At 41.7% G+C, this 25,732-nt stretch overlaps 2 protein-coding genes across 3 annotated transcripts in view; both read right to left on the reverse strand.

The window, feature by feature from the left end:
- Positions 1 to 25,732, reverse strand: part of LOC118113339 (B-cell receptor CD22) — a 1,629,935-nt gene that overhangs the window by 906,371 nt on the left and 697,832 nt on the right. The gene's annotated exons all lie outside the window — the stretch shown is intronic.
- The window catches only part of LOC118113363 (mannosyl-oligosaccharide 1,2-alpha-mannosidase IA), a 167,333-nt gene that overhangs the window by 27,028 nt on the left and 114,573 nt on the right, over positions 1 to 25,732 (reverse strand). For both annotated transcript variants that reach the window (XM_035163037.2, XM_035163036.2), the window contains exon 4: positions 24,293 to 24,373. In XM_035163037.2, the coding sequence (XP_035018928.1) occupies positions 24,293 to 24,373 (81 nt within the window). The remainder of the gene's footprint in view (positions 1 to 24,292; positions 24,374 to 25,732) is intronic.

The following is a 25,732-nucleotide window of genomic DNA, read 5'->3' on the forward strand; positions in this document are numbered from 1 at the left end:
AATAGGTTGATTGATAACACTTTGCATTGATATCAGCAAAGTGTTAAACTGGATTAAATTTCATAATTAAACTACTGAGCCAAGTCCATCCAGTTTCCTTTTATCCACAAGGATATTCCCAATATGTTTCCATTTCCGCATACTTTCCACAATGTGCTCACTAGGTATGAAGCAGTTAAACCACATAACATTTAGTTTTACCTCTTTAAACGTTAACTACCATTTAAATGTGTGATTACAGCGCTTTGAAACACAACGTTAGCAATAGTCTCAACATCAGTCAGATGTTGTTGTGTTGCTATACAAAAATAAAATTCTAAATGAAACAATTCTAATCACTATGATTGTATTGACCACTTTTCAACAACACTCGCTTGTAGAAGTGTGAAATCTGGACATGTGTTGGCAAAACCACTGACGTTTGACCCTATCTGAAAATAGCAGGAGCCCTGGTAACAATGGCGCTGTGGCGATTGTGTGGCCACTGAGGCGACGCCAGAGCTGAACCATGCAGGCATCTGGTTCATAGCTTTCCCACCTGAGATTAGCACCAGTAAAACTGTGGCTACTGGCCCTTAACCATTCCTTCTGGAACATGCCAATATGATTCAGTGCAGATTTTCCTCAGGGTGTTGGGCAGGCTTGTGTTATTGTTGTAGGAACACTAACCAGAGAAATAAATTAGACTGCACCGGCTGTTAAGATACGGCTACAGGCATGACCAATAATACAAATAACCATGAATCTGCTGTTTTGACCTCTCACATGAACTGGAATATCTCTCATGTGTCTGGACCGGAGATGTTGGTCTGAATATTCCTACAAGATGGTGAGTAATGGTGTCTGATTTTAACTGGACCCTTCACTGTGCGAGGCCCCAGGGTCATCTGAGGGAACCCTGTCTCGCCACAAATGTCACAGCTCATAGATATTGCATGGGGCCCTGGTCTTTCTATGCTAATTATAAGTTACGACACACAAAGCGCCAAGACAGACAGCAAGTACAGGTGGAGGGGGAGAGAACAGAGAAGATGGACAAAAGAAAGACAGAGAGAAAGCAGACGTGTTTCAATGATAGTGAAACAAGGAACCAGAATGATGGTGTGATGATGTTGTTGCCCACATCTACAGGGGAAGAAAGGATTTGCCCATCTCGCACAATCGTCAGAGCTTACATGCACACTCAGCTTTAAAGGCTAAACAGGGGTGATATTGTTGTGTATACACACTTTTTTTAATATTGGCTCTATAAACTAAAACTGATTTTATCGGCCCCGGCTGAAACAGTGTGCATTTACAATGTTTTATGCCCTGGCCGCGGTTTTTCCAACAACATGGATGAGAGGAGAGGGGGGGCAGGCAGAGAAGAGTGATCGGTGCCTCAACACAACAAATGGACGACTGCCAAATTGTTCAGAAAGCCACGCTTGAGAGTGATGCACTAAATCAATATTCTGTCAGGGTCCGGGATGGAACATATTCATCGGCCTGTTCAGCTACGTTTTTTGTGGTGGTGGTTTCCTGATGAGACAGTGGAATAAATTACGTAAAAAAAAAAAAAGGTTATTAAAGCAATGTGTCAAATGAGTGAAAAAAAAGTGACACTGTGAAAAAAGTCAGTCGTAATGAGCCTACATGGAATTACAATTTTAATCGCAGCTCCGCTTCAACTTAACAGAGATGTACAACCAGTTTCAGGTCATTATTTTATTTGTCTCATTTATCTTCAGTACGTCAATTTACACTCACCTTTCTCGTAGTGTGGTTTTCAGCAATTAAAAAAAAAAATAAAGGGTCTAATGATATTTAATAAAAAAATTCGTCTGTCCTAACAGAGATTTCAAGCCACTAAAACTGAGGCTTTTGAAAAATGCTGCTGGCCCAGTTTTAGTTTGAAAAACACCCACATTTACTTCATTATTGGGTCTCAACAGTCACGACTTGACTACATGCAGTGAATGCAAAGTATTTCTAGAACTCTCAGTCAGTAACAGATCCACGTCGTCGTCGGCCCAAGAAAAGAAACCCAACGTCTTATTTTTCACCATTTCTCTTCCTTGTTGGTAGAATTTTGGAACTAAGCAACAATCTGCTTCCTGTTTACACCAGCATGCACACGCCCAGCGTACGTGACTGGTCATGTGATATGCTTTTTCAGGTGTGTTAGATAATTTCCACTGCAACCAAAAATCCGTTATTCAGTGTGTAAATCCACTAACTCACACGGATCATCTGTGAATTGCAGCTCCTCAAATCAGAAATGTGCCCATGAAGAGGGAGTGTGATGGGACTGACTGACCCAACACTGAGACAGATCTGCACCATGTGGCCATCAGCTCTCCACCTTCCTGAGACACCTGCTGATTGCATCAGGTCTTTAATCGATGAGGCAGCAGAACAACACAAAGCTGCAGAAGTGGTCTCACTTAAGACTCGTATGTGAGAGCGTGTGTTGACTGGATTTGTCACATTTGAGTTGCCAGGGCTGATGTGCAAATCAGCGGTGGGCTTTGGGTCGGGACTCCAATGTTTAAATGTTATTTACTGATGTGTGGAAAACTATCAACTTAACATTACCAATTATTTGCCATTTTGTGACAACAGAGCAAATCCTGCACAGAGGGGAGCGAATGTTTGTGGGTGAAGCTGCACTCAGAGGCATTCATGCTATAAACAGTGCAAGGTAATGAAGTTCAAGCGTTCTGTCAAGCTTAGATTTGCTTGTGTTCTCTGGAAGGACACGGTGTGACTTAGCTGGACATGTTGTTGCTTTGTGAAAGTCACCTTGTCGTGGTTATTTCACTTATCCAAGCCAAAGTCAGTGGTAATCAAGAGAGTGCCTCATGCTGAGTGGCATTCGTTAACGTCCGAGCACATTCAGGGCACCCAGACTTTGTTGGGACAAGTCACAGGTTCTGTCACCCTGAATAAGAGTGCTGTCCCCATCCAGCCTGAGACAGCCGGCTGCTGGTCAGCTTGTATTAATTTCAGACGGCTGCAGGGACTCGCTCTGTCCACATTGGTGACAACAGCAGAGCCGGGATGTCTCCTGGGAAGGCACGGTGTCACTCCTGCCACAGTAATGTCCCCACGGAAGGCTGAACATTTCTTTCTTTCTACTTCTCTTTCTTTTTAGCAGCACCTGGAACTACTTCGGCATATTTTGAGACCACAGTGGCATGGGAGAAAAGCTTTGTAGAGTATGTGCGGGACAGAAAGAAGCAGGCGTGCTGGTTTGCTGGCAGCTCCTGTGTGTGTGCACCTAGTTTGAGGTGGCAGATGTGTCACATTGTGAGGGCAGCTACCTGCTCGGCAGCTGAGAACCGTCTAACTGTGGCTGTTTGTCACTTGCCCCTCTCTTACTTTCTTTGCTTTTCCCTCAGTGTGACGCCCCGAGACCAATGATCCACCAATTGTCCCTCTCCTTAAACATCCCAATTAGCAGACAGACTAAGAAACGTCTTTAATGCTCGCTCAAACTTAAAACGTCAGCGTATAAACACATTGGAAAGGCCATTAGACGCGTGGATTCAGTTAAGTGTGTTAGAGAAAAGAAGCTATTTTCACCTGTGGATGGCAATTAAAGTGACCTGGCTGTCTGGCGGCAACTGTGTCTGAGTGCACAGCTCAACAATTACAGCTCAATTATATAAAAAGAAAGCGCTTTCTCCTCTTCTCATCTCAGGTTTTCCTTTTATTGGCTTAAATTCTCGCTTGAATCTTTCAAAAACCGCTGTTTTTCCACACATCTTGAAAATAGCAGGTTATAAAAGTTTTTTTTCCCTTTATTCAATGGTTCTTTTCTCATGGGAGCTGATTAGGTTGCATTTATTAATTCCCTGAGATCTATATACTATTCCAGTTTTAAATGTTTCTGCTCCCTCATTCTTTTCAAACAGTGGTGAAAGTACAACTTTGAGGTACTTGGACTTTATTCTACCATTTACATAAAATAATGTATTTTGATTGTATTACAGGGAAATACTGTTTTTACTTTTTTATGCTTGAATGAATCTAACTATATTAATATTTCCCCATGTTTTAGTGCTAAAATCTGCCTTATTTTAACTTTCAAGTTACTTAACTTGAGTAAACAAGTTGATTCATTAATTGAAGGCCCCCTTACTTTACCAGAGCTTTCGAATTGCATTTCATGGTCCTCATCAGAGGATGGAGTTTCAAACTTAACTCGGAACAAACTCCCTCCCATGTCGAACACTGTGAGATGATGCTGGAATCTCTCCAAAAACCTGGCGAGTCGGCCCTGAGATAAGACTAACTGGTCACACTCCAGCTCCCAAAATGAAGAATTAACTTTCACACACCCGTGGGTTTGTGCTTGTGCTAGAAATGGACTGAAAAAGTCTCTCTGCAACAGCAGACATTTTAATTTAAGAAAACAACACATGTAGGAGTCAATAATGATGCAGTGAGCTGAAGATGGATGTTTGTTGTAATGTAAAAGATATGAATATCTTAATTCAACTCCCCTTTTGTAAACCTTGGTTAAATTAGTTCGACCTTGACCAGGAGAGACATTGCGATGCCTTTGTTGATGCACAGCTGATGGACATCCAGTAGTATAATATATGAAAGAGAAACAGGACAGAGAGTCCCCCCCGGTCCAATACCTTGAGCAAATGCCAGACTCCATGTCCATGCTCTGTAGGCAGAATGTGAGGATATGGACGTTGCCAAAATACTGTCTGGCAGAAAAAGAAAGCACTTCCCAGTCCCACTACACTGGCCCTCTGCCCAGTGACTGCTAGCCTTTGCTGGTTCCAGCCAGCTTCCTCACTTTGAAGCTGCAAAGACATTTTCTCCCTCTGAACGCCTGACAGGCAAATCAAGACATGTTCCCCTCCTGAGTTACTACACAGGTTAACTTGATCAATGCAATCACAGCACTGGCAGGAGAATCATACCAAGATGAGGTTCATTAAGGCCCAAATTAGCTTGCCACTTCAAAAGCGAGCGCGCTGATTGGCTCTGATTGATATCATTATGAGGGCAGTGATTGTGCACAGCTCGTCATTGGCTGTAAGAAAAAAAAGAAAGGAAGCCTTGACCTGAAATGGAAGCCCGGAGCTGAGTGAAGGTCAGCATGTGTTCAATTCTTGGCTGTAATGAAATGTCGTACGAGCTGGAATTGGACCCATCTCAGCCTCCAAAAACAGTTTGGATGATAGTAGAGGAATTGGTGGCAAATGAGCTCAAGGGAAGCAGAAACGGTGGCGGAATTGCCGCAGAGAATTGACATGTACTGAATTCACTTTGAGGCAATGATGTGGAGGAAGCGGGTGAAGTCGGGAGGAACAGGGTGATGGTTCCTCTTGTCTCCTGGGATATAATTACAGCTCAATTAAATGATAATGTTGGAGGTGACGCATCTAACTTTTAATTTTGAGCATGAGTGTACATTCTAGACCAGTAGACAAATGCGTCCGTCCATTCCTGAGCAACTAAGGATCCAATGGGTGGATCCTGCTGGGACCCATCCCCGGAGTCCTTGTGTGCCGGTGATGCGTTCCAGTGACAAAGCTGACAAGGTAGCTATGGGGCCGGCTGAGCTGCAGTAAGTGCAGCTGCTCAAAGTCGCCCTGAAACCCTGATCATACAAGCGGGACAAGCTGGTGACACAAATAGGAACTCCTTTGTTGACCAGCACATTTAATTTTGGTTTAGCCTTCACCATCTACATCTTTTTAGACCTCCGAAGGTCTCTGTGGTGTTTGAACCGGCTGTATACCGGTTCAAACACCACATCTTGCCGAATCAACTTTGTTCATCCTTGTGGTGGTAACACATTCGCCAAACTAGAAATCTGTTTTGCCTGTTTTTGGATTTGTTCTGTTACCTTCCTGTCTGTCTAAAATGAACCTGTCTCTCTTATGGTCATGACTGCCTGCCAGCACATCACGGCACCAACCTCACACATCCTGGAAAATTCTGCACCTCATATAATTTAGTTAACACCTTTTGTTATTTTAGTTCTGCCCTTTTACATCAGCTTTGTACCTTGAGTTTTACATAGTGTCTCTCTACCTGTGTTCTGCACATTAAATACTGCCTTTATCTAAAAATCTAACAATGTCTTCCAGCCGGGGGGGCAGGGATCTCCAACATTATTAAACGTCAAGAAAACAGGCTATTTCTTTCCTGACTTTTCTCACATTTAACCTTTTAGTTATATCACATTATAAAGTCTTGAGAGCTGTGTAGAATAATAAAATCATACTTGTGGAGGAATCTCACACACAGACAGTTTGCAAGATGCTTTGGCTCATGTGCTACTTTCTTGTAAAACAATCAGATCTAAACTAGAATCTCAATGTTGAAAATGGAGAAACATTAACACCAGTTAAATGTAAACAGGTTAAAATCATATCAAGCTACAATCAGGACATACATGCACGGTGTGACTGGATCCACGGTGAGATTCTGCTGACTTGATCCAACTGAATCCGTCCACACTGAGTTACAGTGACACACGTCTTTTTAAAAGAAGTTGGCAAGTTTTATATTTCATTGGAACACAAAAAGAAATCAACATCAAAGAGCTCAAAGAGGCTGATCTTCACTGAGGCTACGAAGATGAAGCGGATGCATTCTTGTTTGGGATGTTTGACGCTTTTTGAAATGTCACAATGCTGGCGAGAGAGAAATGGTTGATAAGAAGTGGCCCCTAGCAGGGAGGTGTCCCGGTGCATCATGGGTAGACACATTCAATGACTGCAATCCTCTTTTATTCAACGGGAAGACATCAAAACAATAATGCCCCCCCCCTCGGCTTCCAGTTCCCTTCATCTCATATGATGCTCTGCTTTCAGGTTGCCATGGATACAGGTAGACCATAGGCTATGCGGATAGGAGGGAAAGCTCAGACTGAACATTCCACTTTTCACCACTGTTATTCTCAGATAATGTTTATTTCCATGTTCTTTTGGGAATAGCGCTGACCTTAATGATGTTGGCAGAAATCCTTCTTCTGCTGCAATAATTAAGAAAATGCTGACCATCACTAAATCAGTTTTACTACAGCTGCACAAACAAAATTGTCCCATTATAGCTTCAAAGCACATTAAGTAAATGTGTGTCTTACTGCACTGAACCGTATCTCATGCTAATAAATGAATCAGGTGTTTACTGGTTGAACGATGCAGGTTTACTGGTTTGTGTGTGAGAGTTTAGCAGTTGCTCCGGCTTCTGTCCCGTCCAATGCTTCTTCCTGCTTCGTGAATTCATCATTTCCATCTTAATGGGAACATTTGACTGACACCTGCCATTTCAAGTTACAGGCTCATGTCAGCAAGCACCTGAGTATTCAACGTAACCTTGTGTGTGTGTGTGTGTGTGTGAGAAAGATAGAGAGTGAGTGATGGAAAGGTTAAAGCCAGAAGTACTTTGCGTCTTGCGAACAGCGAGGAATGGACTGAATGTAGGTCAGCCAGTCTTTTGCGTGATTTCGAAGTTTATTGATAATTTTGACCATCTCAGACCACAGAACATACATTTCATGTTTAAAATGAAATTTGGATCATATGTTGTTTAGGTTAATTATCAAGTAACAATGTCAAAGACTCTCAAGTAAAATACTAGTTAATGCTTTATATAATTCTGAATTGAATACCTTTGAGTTTTGGACTGTTGGTCAGATAAATTATCTTGGACTTCAGGAAACTTTAAACTATTCTTCAACATTACTAAAAGTAATTTGTGTTGTGTTTGAAAACACAGGACGGAGGTTTAACTTCAATCATCAGGAACATTAGCGATGGTAAACTCCTCAGAAAGAAAAAAGACGGTGAAGTTACAGATATTTTTCTACTCTTTTTTCCACCAGATCTGGTTGAAACATTTCAGGGACATATGTTGAGAAGGAAAACAAGCAAAGAGATGAATGATCACACATGAGTCTTACAAACTCGACAGCTCAAAGAAACCAAACACTGACTGTTCCCTTTGAAACAGAATGAAAAACCACTCATGTTGTGAAGTATTGTGAAATTGAGGTAAGATTTTAGAGAAAAGCAGCAGGGAAAAGGGTTATATGATAAATTTCACTTTGAAATGAGGAGCACATACTCGTGATCCTAACAAACCTGAGGTTGTATTTGTTTCCTGCCCCTCATCGACGGAAAGAGAAAGCAGGTAAGCAGAAACATAAATTGAGAGTAAGGATGCGGAGCTTGGAAATACAGACGGGATTCAAATAATAGATTTTTCACTTCCTTCCTTCTTCCCACGTGTACGGCCTTTTTCATGGGGTTGTGTGTTATATCTGTGTGTATTTCTGTTTATATACAGATGTACCTCTACATGCCCAAAATCTGAGCTCTCACACACTGAGGATTCGTTCGCTCGTACTATATTTGTACCCACTAAATGTGACACCCACCACCTGGCAACTGTCACCTGCTGATAAAATAGCCTCCTACAAAGACGGCAGTTGTCCTACTCTTCCAGAAAAGACGGGTGCTGGGCTTTCAGCAGAGTTAATACCCGATCTACACACCTCTCCACTCGGGAACAGGCCCAGAACTCTGGGCTTAAGCCTGCATGCATATTAACCAATATATCAAACTCTTTTTTTCACCCCCGACTGTCAGCATGTGCTATAATCCTATTTCTAACCTGCGCAGAGTGATGGGTTCACTATCCTGGAGCCACCAGACAGTGTGAATACAAATCATTTTCTGTAAAGTCAGCATTCATCTTTACCTGTACATTACCATGGACAGAAGGAAGCAATATGTAGCCTGTTATTAATGTCATGGACACACGGCAGCATTTCTTCCTCAGACTTCCAACAAAAGAATAAAAACTTCCTAAGACTCTCGTTAACCTGAATCACGACCACTAAAATGCTCACGTAAAAGGTTCATAACTTGTAGCAGGATAAAACAGGTTATACTGGGAGGCTCCCATGGGGAAAAAGATCAAACTAATGATCCACATGGGGAAACCAGACAGCTACTAAGCAAATAAAGAGGGACTCAGCACAGGGAAACGAGAAAAGGACAAATGAGGCCTGTGTAAACACTAAAAAAGCAGTTTACACATGAGAACTCACTAAATACTGCAGACGTGTCAGGGTTGAGGATGATAAATGTTTGCATTAGTGTATCAGAAGTGTTTGCTGCAGTTACAGAAAACAAAAAGTATAGAGAAATATTAGAAGCTTACGAGAAATGAAACACAAAATAACAAAAAAAAGAGCATTTGCATAATAAGTGGATGAGCGCAATAAAAGCAATACTTGTGAATGTAATGCAATATGGCAGCTCTGCAATAAATGAAGGCTCTGTGAAAATGCTGGATTCTGGTTAAGATTGTGTTTAAGAGGCTGAAGAGAGAAAATCTTGGGGGTTTTGACTGAAAACGCCACTTAGGAAATCATCATCAAGTGTAGCTGTCAAACACTTTACACACCAAAGGATTAATTGAGAAAGTAATCAGCAGATAATTAGATCATTTACTTTACTTTTACTTTAAAATTTTTACTTAATCCCCATTTTACTCTTGTTATTTTTAGTGTTGCAATTACTTTCTTTGTCAATCGATCAGTCAGCTATTTCCTCAATCGTTGCATTGTCTTCAAATTGCCTTTGTCTGACTTACACTCACTTAAAGATATTCTATTTACTATTATATACACAAAGAAAAATTGCGAACCTCACGTTACAGACGTACCGTTGTCATTTTAGCAAGAAGGAAAATAACAATTCATCCTTAGAATGGTTGCTGATAAAATCTTTTGGCTAATTTACAAACCAATTAATTTAAATATAAACAGTGTTACAGCAATTCCAAAAAAACGCTTTTTAATGTGTGTCCATAAAATGTTTTTCTCTGGCACTGTGGAGTGCTTCATCCCAGAGCTCTATCAAAAAAAAAAAATCCGCTGAGCAAGGTTTTCGCTTCTATGATAAAAAAAAAACTAAAGTAGAAAACTCACAGCCACATTCAGTGTCCAGTGACAGATCTGCTCCCATATGGGCTGAGTTTCTGTCTGATATAACATACAGCTCAGGATCGACAGATGGTGATGACATCAGCGCCTTTCTGAAAAGTTCAGAGAAACGGCTGCACAAAAAAAAAAAAGGGCAGCGCGCTCTGAAGGGAAAGACGGCGGGTGCAGTGGCGTCTCTCTAGATGACTGCATGTTTCGTTTCATCTACTCTATGTGTAACACCACGAGCTGCCGTTTCTTGCGAGGATGTGTACCTGCGAACGAGAAGCTGTCGACTGCTTTAAAAGAACACGTGTACTATTCTCTACAACCTTCCTGGAATTACAAAGCATGGCGTGACCACTTAGCTTTGTATTTCTTGCATGGCTTGCCAGGGAGACTTTAAAGCTCAGAGTTTGGATTGTGACTGATGGGCGAATTTCTTCTTAAAACCCCAGTGCTGACTGCTGCAGGGCACAGACGGGAAAAAAACGCTCAAGACAGATTTCACTGAGCATTTGTTTTGTGTGTGTGATCTGTGCCATAATTAAATGTGTTTTCTGACTTCACTCAGACCTCCTGCAGGGATGATAAGAGACGGTAGATCACAGTTATACGTTGCTGATCATCGAGGTGGGTGACAGAGGCTGCATGTCAGCAGTGAGACATCAGTCAACCGCACTCGGCCTTGCTGCTCGCTAACACACAAAGTGCTCCGTGGGATTGTGAGTATTAAAAAGCATTTTGTGCAGAGATTGAATCAAGTGGATGAGTTCACAGTAGAAATCAAACTTCCAGCTGCCAAACGCCTTAAGAACAATCAATCACGTGAAGTTGCATTAAAGTCCACTCCTCGATCTCATCCCTTGGTCCTGACACACTGCGGCAACACAACAGACAACTGAGGTGAAAATGATTGCTGTGTACAGATGGACGCTTCCTCTGAAAGAGCCTCAGAGAGTTTCTGTGAATGCTCCTGTCTGGTGTAGCCACAAGGGACCATGAAGTCACATTCAAGAGATACTACAACATAAATGGTTGTGAAGGAGAGAATCTGAAAAAGAGAAGACATTTGTCCTTCTCAGTTCATCAGACAGCCTTTTTGGCTGGTGCTCTACTGAATGTGTTATTGAATTTCCCACACAGGCCAAAGAAAGAGTGAGAGATCGAGAGAAAGAACTCTGTCACTCTCACACAAACACTAAGATGTATGAACTTCCCTCACTGAAGGCGTGCAGTGAACACAGACTCTCCCACGGGGCCCGGGGGGGGACACACTGTTTGCGTCTCCTCTTTCCTCACATGCACATTGAAGCGTAACTACCTCCGGTGGAGTTTGTGAGATGACTCCTTCTATCCCTGGGCAATCTCACTTTGAGTGCGGGTAGCAGGGATGTGGAGTAATGCTACAACCAAGATAAAGAAGATGTAGCTGAGGAGAGAAAAAGGACAGAGTAACATTAAAAAAAAAATTAGGTGAAAAGATAGTTTAAGCGAACCCAAATTGATGTTGCAAGTCATGGTTGCAACGTTGGAGCAAACTCAATGTCATTTTTACACTAGACTGTATATCATCATTGCATCTCTCAGGAAAATACTGTCTGGACACGTCTGGATGATTGATGGCTGAAGGACATCTCAGCAGCAGCGAGACCGGGTTCCATTACCCACACAGCGAGCAAAAGAACACCGCAGCCGTAATGATACATTTAAGTCAGGATGCGGCTATTTGTTTGGCGAGGAAGAGCGAGGAACTGCCGCCCTGGCCCTGACGGCCGTTCATCCTCCCAATCACCCGCTCTGAAGGGAGCGATTCCAAACCTCTGCAAGGCCTGGCCCATTAGCTAATTCTGTTACACTAAATATGAGCAAACGGATCAATTACCGCCCCGGCTTCAGATTGAGATAGTGTGTGTTTTAATGTGTGTCTGTGCACGAGTGTCAAATGTAGCATGTGTTAATGTGTGAATTGTGGCTGAAGGTTTGCTGGGGCACACAAAGCACCAGTAAAAATCTGTGGTGAAGATGTTAAACCAATAATTTACCTGAGCTGTTATAAAGACGTGCAGCTTCCTCCAGGGAAGAAGTGAGGAGGATAAATAATTGAATTTCCCAGGCGGCAAATAAGGAGATTTCATTCATTATTTATCACGTAATTGATTACTGGGAGTAGGCTTCCTAACCTGTCCCACAATTAATGTGCTGCTTTTTTATGTGCTTAATTAATGGCTAGTGCAGCTTCATGAAAAACACACACTCAATTACATCTGGAATTGAAAAGGTGTAGCAGTGTGTGACGAATCGCTGAGCTGGAGACCGAACGAGGACATTAATCAGCTGGAATTCAACAAAACAGACTTTGGTCTTCTCCACCAAATTGGACTGTTTTTCATATCGTTGATCTGCTGCTTTTTTGGCATTATTACATCTCAAGTTTTACTCTTGACCCAGAATCCAGTTTGAATCAACTTGGCCGTCAACAGTCTTTGCTGTGCTGCTGCGGCTTGTTTGTTCCGCGGCTGCAGCCGTCCCCTGTTCTAACTGGTGAGGGGTTATTGTTTTGTATACAAACAAATAGACCCACAATGGAACACACAGAGATGTACAAACTCACACTGGCACATGCATTTATCTCTCCAGCTCATGTTCGGAGAGGCTGCCACCCAAACCAATTCCACAGGCTCTCAGTTAGATTAAAAGGAAATGGCCAACACTGTCTGAATTCAAAATCATACACCATGGCACGATGAGCCTTTTCACCATCAACAAAACCAAATCCCCTGGCTGGAGGAATTTTTCACATCGTAACATTATACCATTGTTGACTTCTTCACCACTTATGATCTCACTCTGAATTAACAAACAATGTTCCTCTGGACAATATGCAATCCACAGGAAATGAAAAGCATCGGTGGGGAGATGCATCTCCAAAAGTTTGCGAAAATTTACAATCAGCTGTAAATAGTAGCTTTTGAATGTGAACTTGTCGAATGTTAAACTTTTGTCACATGCAAACTGCACGTCCATCTCTCACAAGCGCTTAAAACCAGAATCTATAGACAATAAAGATGTTTTTATGAGTAATGTGCATGTTTAAAATGATTTATATGCCTGTCACACCCGATCCTTTTCTTTGTTATCGTGCAAATATTAATAATAATATATTTATATTGTTTACAGCGTCCATGTTATTTCCACGTTTCGACTTCAAAGCACTTCACACATCAAACACATCAAACTTCAGGCAACTGGACCTTCTGAGGAACATGTGACTGCATGGAGTGTTTACCATTGATTTCCTGGATGTGACAGCTTGCCATAGTTTAATTTGTTCCATCACTATTTCATATTGAAGCGAACATTTATGACTCATCACAATAAAAGATCACTGACTCGTGTGTTTTGTGCTGTTGTTTCATTGTAGAACTGGGATATGCACTAGTTTCTCATGTGCTATTTTTAACTTTGGTTACTAACGAGAATTTACTTAGGTTTTCTTCATGTATTTTACTCTAAGAGACTTTGTGATGCTCAGACATTATGTAGATTCACACTCAGCCACCAGCCCGACCACGTACAGACTCTGTTTCCAGGAAGGAATTGATCGCCGCCCGAGCCTTGAGGATCAATACTTTCACTGGGAAAAGTCAGCTCGCTGACCCTTTAAATAATGCTGTATAATGTACTGAGGCAATAACGGGCCTCTGTCACGACTGCAAATCCGTTGGTCATTGCAGGTGGTAAAACATCTCAAAGGAGTCCTCAGGTAAAAAGAGTCATATTTTCTTTGCTAAAAGCAGCTTTTACTCAGACTTTCATTGTCTGCTGTCAATTTAAGGTACATTTTGAATACTCGCTTTAAGTTTATTCAATTCCTCCTAAAAAAGTATGCAAGGACTTTTTTCACTCTCCTTTAATTGCTGGTGGACAGAGAGATGCACTGAAGCCTGTGGAAAAAAAAGGCCCCCGGGCTGTGGAGCTATGCAAAGTCTGAATGAAAAGGCCTGGATGCTACAAGGCTGACATCATTAAAAACAGCCTAATGAGCCTCTGGATTTGATTTGTTTGGTTTGTGTCGCGTCCTTTCTGACTGACATGAGGAAAAAAAAAAAATCATCGGTCTCTCAACAGGGCTTCTATTGAGTTTTGGGCTCATTTGGGCTGGTGCCAACGCTCTCTCAGGCTGAGTCCAATTACTTCAGTGAGAATGTTATGTAGTGCTAAAAAAGCCTAATTAAAGCATTTACACAAGAAGAAAGCTAAACGGCCGATTGAGAGAAGGTAGGGACACATTCCGGGTGGCAGACAGAAAAAGGATCATGTGTTTTTCTTGTAGTTGCAAAACAGTATTTACAGCCTGAACTGTGTAAGAATTCAAGCAGCCGCAGACTCCTCAGAAGATTCAGTTTGGCTGCAGCTCAGGCAAAAAAGCTGCTAGCCTATTGTTGAGTGACAGATTTATTCAGAGTTATTATTAGCTGAACGTACGAGGCTCAAACAAATATAAATAAGCTGCACGCTCTGATGCATATAACATTTGAACAAGCTATTAATGCAAAATGTGTGAGCTGCTGGTTGATATTGTTCTTACCCGGTGCCTCTTAATTCCATAATAAAACTGAGAGATGTAAGAGTGGAGCGGAGCGCAGTTATTTTAACTCTGTACAAATGGGATTAGGTGTTTGTACACAACGCCGAATGGAGGTTTGGGAAAAAGCAGCTTTCCTTTCACGACTAAGCCCGGGGCGGGGACTACGGAGCGTGGCGTGGTTACTGTGCGATTATGATGATTCACTTTGATCTGAGGAAATGAAATTTCTTCCAAGACCACTTTTCTTTGGAAAAAATCTGACGAACAGATAAAACGCACAGTTAGATGCAGTGCTCCCACACAGGCAGAAGAACACACACATACATGAACATGACACAACATCAACACAAGTGTGTTTCAGCCTCATCTACAATTACTGTGCAAATTTTTCCTATTTTTACCTTAAAAACTGATGGAAGTGATTATTTTGTATAGCGGCTGATTAACTTTTGTCAATCAATCAAGTAATTGTTCCAGCTCCAACTGAGCGAAATGAAGGGAAATTACACTCAAATCCGGTAATGACACTATTGTGTGCTGTCAGCTATTAGACCACATACCATTACTTTGCTAATGAAAAGGGATTTTTAAGCTGTGATAAATAAAAGAGTCCACAGTCATGCTAGGTGCTCTGTGAGGCTTTAGCACAGCAGTGCTGTGAGCTAAATGCTAATCTCAACATGCTAACATGCTCACAACGTCGAAGCTAATATGTGAATGATTGGTAGTTGTAATGCTTTTCATGTTCAGCGTCTTAGTTTTGCATGTTAGCATTCTGACACTGCTAATTAGCACATTTTTCTGCCCATGGAAATGTCACTGGTTTTGCACTTTTGTATAAATTCAAATTTTCACCCGATGTAAAGACAAAAAATGTCGGGAGCCCATCAAAGTTATGACAATTAATCTTGATAAACAGACTGATGCATCCCTTCAGCAAAGCTTAAAACTAAGAGTCAAAATGATCTAATGTAATAATGCTATTTCCGATTTATTTCAGATGATCAAACGACCACAAACTACAATAGATATTGTCATCTTCGTGAACTCTGTTATACTGTATATATATATATATATATATTCTTTTAAATCACAGGGCTACTCTTCTTCTGCATGATCACCACAGACAGATTCAGTATCACCGACGCAATAAATCATCTACGTTCACATTTTCCCCTGCGCTGGCATAACATATATATCTCCCGTTTCAACCAGACTTCATTTTCCAATTTTTCTTTGCCTCTCCACACAGCCGGTTCGATGGTGTCAGAAAAAGCAGTGCACCCTTCAGCTGGCAGGACGGTATATTCTTGTCTCTTCCTATACAGGACGGCTAAAAGTGATCTACTCCATGCACACTCTGCTCGGTGGAACACGGAGGCTCAGATTTACTGGATTGGCTCCCCATATATAGTAACTGATTGTACTGGGGGAAAAATAAAGAAAGAAATCTGGCATACGTTTATCTCCACTACAGTAAAACCTGCAGTATCGTTGATGGGAGAGAAATGAAAGTAGCAGACTGACCTAAACTGCTGCTGGAGCCAAAACTGGGGAAGCTATCCAAAAGCTAAATACGTGCAAAATTGATGCTGATCTCGATCTCTTGTTTTATTTGAGTGATTTTGAACAATGTTTTAAGGAGAAAAGTCCAAGAGATACCAGAGAATACCTGAATTTAAACACTAATAATGTGAGGTTGTATACTCTCATAGCAAATAAGGCAGCATGCAGTTCAAGAAGCAGTGGGCAAAATAACACAGTTTTTCCGTGCTGATGAAAACAGATAAAAAAAAATGCGATTGCACCCAGGTGCTTCTTCTGCGAGACATTAATTCAGATCACACAGCCCAGCGCCACACAGTTCAAAGCACACAGTCACTGCTGCATGGTGCAGGTGCACATGGCCTGACAGCTGACATTTGGGTGATATTGTGGCCAGAGGCAAACGGTGCAACTGCAGCACCGTCAGAAATGAGGTCAAATTAGGAGGACAAACCCAGGAGGTGTGGCGGGGGTCTGGAAATAGTCATGACTAAGCAGATTACCCGTTTTTTTGTTCCTTTAAAAAGGACATCAGGTGGAACTTTGATGTCCCTGAGTGGGAGGAACAGAATCAGCATCATGAGGTGATTAATTCAATTACCTTAAAAGGAAATGTTGTTTTGATGTTGTTCTGGTACCAAGTGAAATATTCCAGCCACAGATGTCTGTTTCTTTTTTACAGGGCATCACTAATCTGTCGGTCTTTACCTTCCACAGAGGAGCCAGGTATAAAACACTGTATAATACCAATTTGTTTTCCCCAGAACATTGGGATGGAAAACGTAATTGCTGCCTGCAGAGGTTCACAGGCATTTTGCGCCAGAGGAAAACCCACATCTTTGAACCACAGGCAACACAGAGGGATGTCAGTCCTGCACTTCGCACGACAACAGAGACAACAAAATTACTTTGGCGAAGGTTAATAGAAGATTGTGACATCTTTTGTGAGAAATATCAAAAATATATCCTGAACTCTACCAAGTGCTGTGAGTCCCTATTTATCCTGCTGCAGCTGCGGCGAGCCGACATTGTATGGAAGCAAAATAAAAGCATCTTCAGTGAATATTTTATTTATATGGTCAGTATTCATTTTTCTAGCCTGACAAATATTTTCACTATTTCGAATTATCTTGATAAAACAATTTAATTATTTCTATGTAGGTCAAAACCTATTTTTGATTCAAAATATTAATATTTGTTGTAAATACATTCTGCTGTCATGACCGTGGACTCCTGCTCGAGTTGAATGTTTGCTGACTAATAAATGTCACAACCCAACATGTGCAAATAATGAGTACGAAAAAAAACATTCCCAAAAAACAATTTATCAGCTCTTGAATAACTTGTGTTCCTGCTGACATTTGTTTAATCTGTGAGGTGTCGCTCATGTTTTGTGCTCGTGCTGCAGAAACCTAGTATTATGGAAGTCAATTTTGGACAGTGACAGGAAGATTATATCAAAATATTGTAATTATGAAAGAAAAAGTCACAATTATGAAGTCACAAACATCTAGCATATTATCAAGGCTACATTTTCATCCTTTTTTTAAATCTGGCATAAATGGGGGTTCATATAATATTATTATTATGACAAATGAAAAGACCTCAGCATCACTCAGTGTGAATTCAGCTGCATTACCTCGAGCAATGCCAAAGGGGCAGGAGCTTTGGAAAATCTCAGGTAATAAAACCTGGACAACACTGGTGCTACCGGTTCCACAGGACATTTCATGGGAGGAGACATGTGGGCTCATTGTCTGTAGAGCTCTCACTTTGATCTTCACCTTTAGATTTCCCTGCGGGCAGCCTCACTCTTGTGGTGCACTTGAAGCTGTGTGGGTAGATTAGAAGTGTTACCTCCAGATGCTGCAACATTCATCAGACTGTCTGCAGATTGCTTTATTAATGTTGTCCAGTGCAGCGTTATCTGCTGAAATATCACCAAATAGTTGCTTTGACACCAAATCCTTTGCATAGAGTCGGGTTAACTTCAGGTGAGCGACTAAGGATTTGATAACTTGTATTTTAAAAAGTGTATTTTTGACGACATGTCTCCACCTCCTCCCACTATCTAGATAAGAAGCCCAAATTCCAGATATGAACGCTGCCATCTTGCGACAATGTCATCACTTGGAGCCAGAGTCTGCTCAGTAGACATCAGGGAATGGAGCAGCAGCACCAAAGTGCTTCTGATACACGTACTCGACCAATTACGAGTCAGTATCAGCAGTCAATCATGACGTTTTACCTAAATTAAATAAGCATCCAATAACTAAATAAAACTACACCCACCAGAAACACTTAAACATATGTGTGGTAACAGCTAGCTAAAATGACATAAACCATCTTAAAGAGCAAGTTTGGTCGACATCACATCCACTAACATGGAGGAAGCAGGGTTTACGACCTGTACTGCAGCCAGGAGATGATCAAGACGTCATGTTACATACACAACTGTACCGCTAATAAAGAGAAAAAGAAACTGAACTAAAAGTTTTATTTCTATTAAAGAAGAAACAGACGCTGGGGCCAGTGGAGAAGTTATGTAATTGGTTTGCGCCTGAACAGTGTGTAACACCAGTAACACCTTCTACCATGACAACCCTAATTACCACAGAATATATCAGCGGAGAGGGAGATTTTCTGGAGGCGCTGCGAGAACAAGAGACGGAGAGAGAAGAAGACAGGAGAGACGTGCAGGCACATGTACAGTGACAGATCATTTCCATATTCTCCCTGCGTATCGGGCTGTGATTGAGCTTTAAGACATGATGATCGACATTAGCCGTGTTATGAATATCAATTTGCGCTGCGTGATCAATTTGCTCCGCATGATCTTCTCAAGCAGGCGAGTAAAGGTCAAATCATTCAGTCTAAAAGCAAACATTGTTCCTCGGTTAATGCATGCAGCACACACTGCACACTGACATGCAGCCGAGTTCTCCTGGCATTTAATGATGTGACTTAATGATGCTGTGGCAGCAAGAAAAACATCCAACTAGAAAAAACATCCAACTAGAAAAACAACCTCAATAGAGAAAAATAAAGACTGTCATCTCGGAGAGAAATTAGCAATTTACAGCTTTTTCTCAAAAGTCGTGTGCGCGGTATTTATATTGTCTGTGTGTGAGCTCTCTCCTGTGTTATGACCCAAAATAAAACCATGTTTCCAGAGAGAGAAGTGGGTCACCCCAAATTAGAAGGAAAACAACATGGAAACCCCAAAACACTATAAAACCCCAAACACCACATTCCCTCACAAAGTGACTGCTGTTGTATGTTGCCACCAGATTTCAAAGAGAGACCTACAGGCCATAAACAAATAATAAAGTTTATGAAACTCAGCAGAGAAGAAACAAAGCAGAGAGAGTCCCAGTGTTCAGTTGTAGTGCTCCGGAGTAAAGAGGGTTGTGTCCCATCACGTTGTCCAAACTTTGACAAATAGCTCACCTCTCGTCCCAGAGACACGTAAAAGAGGAAAACAAAGTGGTTATAGGCATGAATGGGATTTTTGAAGGAGCACATACCTCCAACCTGAAATTCAATCAACTCGCACTAAACAAACTAAATCTAAATCCATGAAGTATTAGTGAAAACTTCAAAAAAACACCCTATAATGCAATTTTAAATAAAGGACGTGAGAAAAATCCCTGGATCTGCCCTCTGGTTCGCACCAGAATTCAAAGCATAACCTCCTTGGTGAAGGCAATAATCAGGTAAGAGAGGTGAGTATTTCAAGGTGAACCACAGCAGCATTTCAATTCTCAGAGAACATTTGCCTTGATATCAGTAGCTGCGCCTCAGTCTTGCAGAAAGTTTATCTTTAGAACAAGAGCTTTGACCTTTTATTTGTGGGCTTGAAAGGTTTTTGCAGAATAAAATGAGGTTCACGGTGTGGTGGCTACCAATAACTCTTAATCCTTTATGTACCTACAGCACAAGCACATGAACCTACTCTTTTTCGCCCTGGCTCTGTCTATTCTTCTCTCTATAAATCCTGCATCTTTATTCCCACCCCCCTTCCTGGCTTTCTATTCGTCTTTCTTCTACCATTGTCTTTCTTCACTTTCCCCATTTGGCTCTTGACTCTCCTCTCTCCACTCTCTTACCCACCAGTACGTCTCTGGTCGTCTTCTCTGCTTCTGTGCATCTTTCAGGGGCAGAAATAGTCCGTCACACATGGGAGAAGACCAATTACAAGGGGAGTCGAGGGGCCCTTCCCCTGAAAAACTGGGGATTTCAAGAACATATTCCTCCATTTCCACTTAATTTGACATGGCCATGTAGTTCTTTTGACCACAGCGAAGACGGAAATTAGAAACACTTTGCTTGGATGATTATCTAACACAAAGCATTATTCTATTAGCACATTAGAAAATGGTCTTTCATTTTCTATGCAACAGACTCTGAAACTCTCATACCTCAAAGTCTTACAGATACAATCCCAACTGGGCAAAAGATTTCTCTTTTCAGCTACTGTCGTTACAGTCGGGAGGACTCCCTCTTATTGGACGATTAGGAAGCCAAGTCGTTAAAGGCAGCCAGCAGGATGTATTACCATTATCTTAAAACTTTTGACTCGTCATTATCCAGAACAAAAACTATAAATGAAGGAATGTATTCCTTAGCAATAGGTGTGTGAAAGTATGGCTTCTTCCACGTTTTACTGAAAAGTCGATGAACCTTTTCATTTACTGTCAGAACTGTGACATTAAAGAGGAGCCTTGAATTATACATATATGTATATTCACTGTACACTATGTGGGTACCATGGTATTAGGTAAGTAGAGAGGTATAGAATACTACATATACTGCGCTCTTCTATACAACCTAACTCTATCTCCAGTCCTCCGCCTCTATGTATCACCTTCTCATGCACTCTTACATTTGCTGATCAGCATGAAAACACTTCTTCTCTCTTCCCCACCTCTCCTCATCCCCCACTCCCTCCCTCTTCATCTCCTCCTTCCTTTTGCTGATGAGCATATGAACACATCTTTCTTCTCCTCTGCCGGCTGCTGCCTCCCTCTGTCCCTGCTGCTTCAGCTCAGCCCACAGGCAATTTTCACACAAGGCTGATTGAATTCATTCACTCCCCCCTTCTCTCCCTCCACTGTTCTCTGTTCTTGCTAAAGGAAAGGTAAAAAAAAAAAAAAAGGTCTTCACACCACACACGCTTATGTGCATATAAATGAAGCCTGACAAATGAAACACACACACACACACACACACACAGGGGGCAGTACGTAGTCATGCAGTGTGCATGCAGGCGATGGAGAAACTGAGTGAATATACAACACCTATGTTCTTATATCAAGGTGTGAAGGCACATAGAATATGCACAAGCACCTGAGCAGACACATGTTAATGCATATGCATGGGCTGCGGCTGAAACTGATCCAAGTTACTCCCATGATAAATACCTCCGAGCCTATAAAAAGATGAGTACGTATTCTTAAGTGTTTGATAGCTTCAAAGTTGAATTACAGGATGTACGATGCCAAGAAGGTTCAAATCCCAGTTGGGACGAGACTGTGGAGTTTACATGTTCTCCTTCTTTTCTCTGGGGACTCCGGCTCCTTCCAAAGCGGGAGGGCCGTGAGCTTACCCATTTGAAGTTTAACCTCGGGACCACCACCATAAAGACTAGCCATTATCCTTCTGGGCCCAAAAAGAAGCACGCAAATAAAAAGCACACAAACACATTCAAAACAACGGGTTATTAATGGTCAGGTGTTGCAGCCTCTGCTCCGAGCATTTCTCCTGCAAACCGCATCCCGCAAGGAGCCATAATCATTACCCGCTCCCCAGCCATCATTTACCACAGCACCAGCTGCCCAGTGTCCTCTGGTCAAACTGGATCCACAATCTCGTAACAGTCATTGTATCTCAGGTGATTTAAGCCTCTGCTGCAGCAATTTACCGTCAGACTGTCGGTTTTATCATTCGGATGGAACAGCAAACTTCAGAGCAACAGACCCTAATGGGAGAGAGGGAGGGAGGGAGGGGGGGTCGAGAGGAGGGGGATCGGGTAGCTATAAATCTCACTCTTATGCACCCTTCACAGAAAACACAGGAGTGAGCCATGTGATGGATAACTGTGCCAGTGTGCGGGGTCTTGAAACGTCTGTCAGGAAACTGAGGTGGCGTGCTCAATCTCGGGAGAATGATGTGTACTGTAAATGGTAATAAAGTCCAAACACAAAGGGAGAGAAGGAGAGGGACGGAGCTGCAGTGGACACTGATCACACAGACTGAGGACAAGAAGAGAAAAAATTTAATGTATAAAAACGTGGCAGTGTGGCGCCTCTTTTTACAGATCTAATTTACGCAGATTAGTGTCCTTATGTGACCTGGCAAGAAGAGAGAGCCATTAAGATAATGCACTATTCTTTCTTTGCACGCTCGCCTCCCCACACTCACATTAGATAATGTCATTATCGATGCCGTATATAGAAATTTCCGTGCACCAGTGAATAAAACAGAAGAAGAACATTTGCATGCATGACATTAATGGCAAGCAAATGTGGTGTAATGGATTCAGCTCTGCATTGTGCTCCAGCAACGTATTCATATTTCACTCATCCAGCGGTGGTGGACAATTTTTTATGCTGCTCTTCCCTCAACTCGCTCGGCCTGCAAATCAATGTCCATTAAACCGACTTGAGTGTTCATATGTCACTGGATTTTCTCTCCATTAATTCTGCTTCTGCACAGACTTCCGCCTCCTCCACTGAGTGGCTTTCAAAACAGGACAACCTCCGAGTTTGTTGTGTGCGTGCTTCAGGAGGCTGCTATAGGCAGACCCTCATTACGGGGACACGTGGAACTCCACTGACTTCACGATGCACTGATAATGAACTGAGCTATTTGTGCCGTGCGGTTGTCACAGGCATTTTTCAAACCTTTGCTTATAAAAGCCAAGGTTTACAGAGCCTTCATACTTCTGGCGCTTCACACCTGGATGCTGTCCATCATAACCACAGGCTGTTTACACCTGGAGTGAGTGTTGCCTCTTCAAGGACACGACTGTGGTAGTTTTTCAAGCACAGCAAAATAATACTCATCCACTTTAACTTCCAGATTTAACCACAAGCAAAGATATACAGCAGTTTTAAGTTTTAACAGTGTATATTTTTACCGAATAGCAAATGCATGAAGCCTCAAATAGCCACATTTATTGAGAGGTCCTATAATGGCACGGCTGTGTTGGTCAATCCTTTCTACACTATCTCATTATTTACATGTTTTAGGACAGTTACATGAAAAAAAGTCACTGATTCATTGATACACAATGAAAATTCCATGGAATTCTTTGCTTCCATTACTCAGCACAGCTCCAAGAAAACAGCCTTTAAATAACTTCAAAGTCTCCACGACCACACTTCTTAATAAATGAGACATTATGATTTAATAAGCAGCAGAGCCACATCTAGGAAGTATTGAGTGACCCTCAACAGCCAGTTTAACTTTAACCCCAGTGACTGCACAGGGAACTAAAAAGGGTCCGATCACAAAGTGAAGATGACGAGTTGCACGCACACAACTCTGAACTCAACCAGGTCGTTTCTGAATATAGACTTGACAGAGGCAACACACACAGCATGTAATTAAGATCACGTCCTTACAAGGAGGTGGATTTTTCCTCTTTGTAATAACGAGCTGCCTCCACAAGCATCAGGGACCAGTAAGTCAACACAAAGAGACCAAGCAGGTTCTGAACCAGCACCAAAACCCCAGTCAACACTCAAATCGTCAACCTAACAGATCACTGACACTATGTAGTTAAATGATTTGTGTTTTTATTGTATTTATGGGATGTGCTTGTCACAACGGGGCCTCATTTACTATTATTTACAGAGAAAATAATGGATGTACGCAGACAAAACGTGTTAAATTCAAACAACAGTAAAATGAGGCCCAAAACAACAGTTCATTTCTTTGGTAATAGATAAATACATTTTAAAATGCTGACGTGGATTATTTTATCTGGGCCCGGTGGTCACCACACACACACACACACACACACACACACACACACACACACACACACACACACACACACACACACACACACACACACACACACACACACACACACACACGTAGCCTCTTCATCATTCAAACTGTTGGGGCTGGTTGGGGATGAAGGAAGCAGCACATCTCAAAAGAGAAGCGGGATAACGGGCTTCTATTAATCTTACCTCCTCTCCTGTCAGGTAGTACGCCGACAGCAGCCCACCGACATAACGGATGTTCACCTCGAAGAGTGATGCCTCGCCGTTCTGTTGAACCGAGAAAGAGAGAGAGAGAGATCGAAGTGTTAAATGTCACATTCCGACAAGGTCTCAGGTCAGAGCAGTGACGTTTATGGACACAAATAAAACTGTGTAGTCGTCACAACTTGTTAACTTGTTTTCCTTCCTCTGCCCATGTTGTTTTGGAAATGTGGAAATGACTTAACAGCTGACAGAGCCGGAAGACCAATTGTCTTTTGAAACCTCTCGGGTGCACTGCAGCCCAGATGTGTGGATAAATATTTCACGTCCAGCTGTGAGACGTCAGAGAAAGACGAGCATGTGAACAAAATTGATCGCGGCCTATTTGCAGTGCATGTTTGTTTTGAAGGTTTTATAGATGCACAAAACATCCAGAAGATGACAGCCCAGTCTTCAGTACTTTTTTCTGTTCTATCAAGGTATCAGTCCTGTTAATGTCATTTTCAGTCAACATAGAAGTTGTGGCTGGGCAAAGTACATTTTAAAATATTCATGAAGTAAAGAAGAGAAGCTTAAGTTGATCTTTAAATGTACAAGAGGAAAAACTATGCAGATAAAATATTTCCAAACACACCAGACACACCAATTGATTGAAACATGTATAGGTCACACCTTTGATTACACCTGTTGATAGAAGAGAAAAACAGCTTTCTTATCAAAATAGAAAAGATGTAGATTTATACAGGATTGAACATAAATGTCTCTGACTTTAGTTCCACCACCACAGGTGCAGAAACAGCCACAAAAGGATCAACACCAGATCTTTTGACAAAACTGAAGATGTGTGTGGTGACTCATAGTAACCAGTCCTTGGGCGACAGCGGCTGTAAACAGGTGGTAGCGTTCTAAGGCATATGGCCGTCCACCATGGTTCTGATCTACTGGTAGCTAGTCCTGTCACAACTCATATATCTGATGGTTTTTAATCTTCACACTACGACAGATTTGTACAAGTGAATCCCGGCTGTAAAAAATGTATGTTAGCTCCGGGAAGTCGTGCCACATAAAACCAAACACATGATGTAATAACTTATCAAACTCCTCCTGCTTTTGAATCTGACTTTTGCCATCCATTATTCTAAGAATAAGGCTAGCAATGATTCATATATTTATAATGCATTCATATTACATTGGTAATAAATCTGAGATGCAATTTTCAGCCCAGAACTCAATGGTTCCTTTTATTAATCTGCAAAGACTGACAGTAAATGTCAATCTTTATAAAATGTGTCGCCAGTGAATAGTTTTATCGATTAAAAAGATATGTGATGAACTCTGTTTTAGTCCTTTTACATTAATTAAAACACATTTATCAAATCAGAACAATTACAACCTTTTTCTGGCATCTCATATTCTACAGTCTGT

Source organism: Hippoglossus stenolepis, chromosome 8 (assembly GCF_022539355.2).
Source record: "Hippoglossus stenolepis isolate QCI-W04-F060 chromosome 8, HSTE1.2, whole genome shotgun sequence".
Lineage (NCBI taxonomy): Eukaryota > Metazoa > Chordata > Actinopteri > Pleuronectiformes > Pleuronectidae > Hippoglossus > Hippoglossus stenolepis.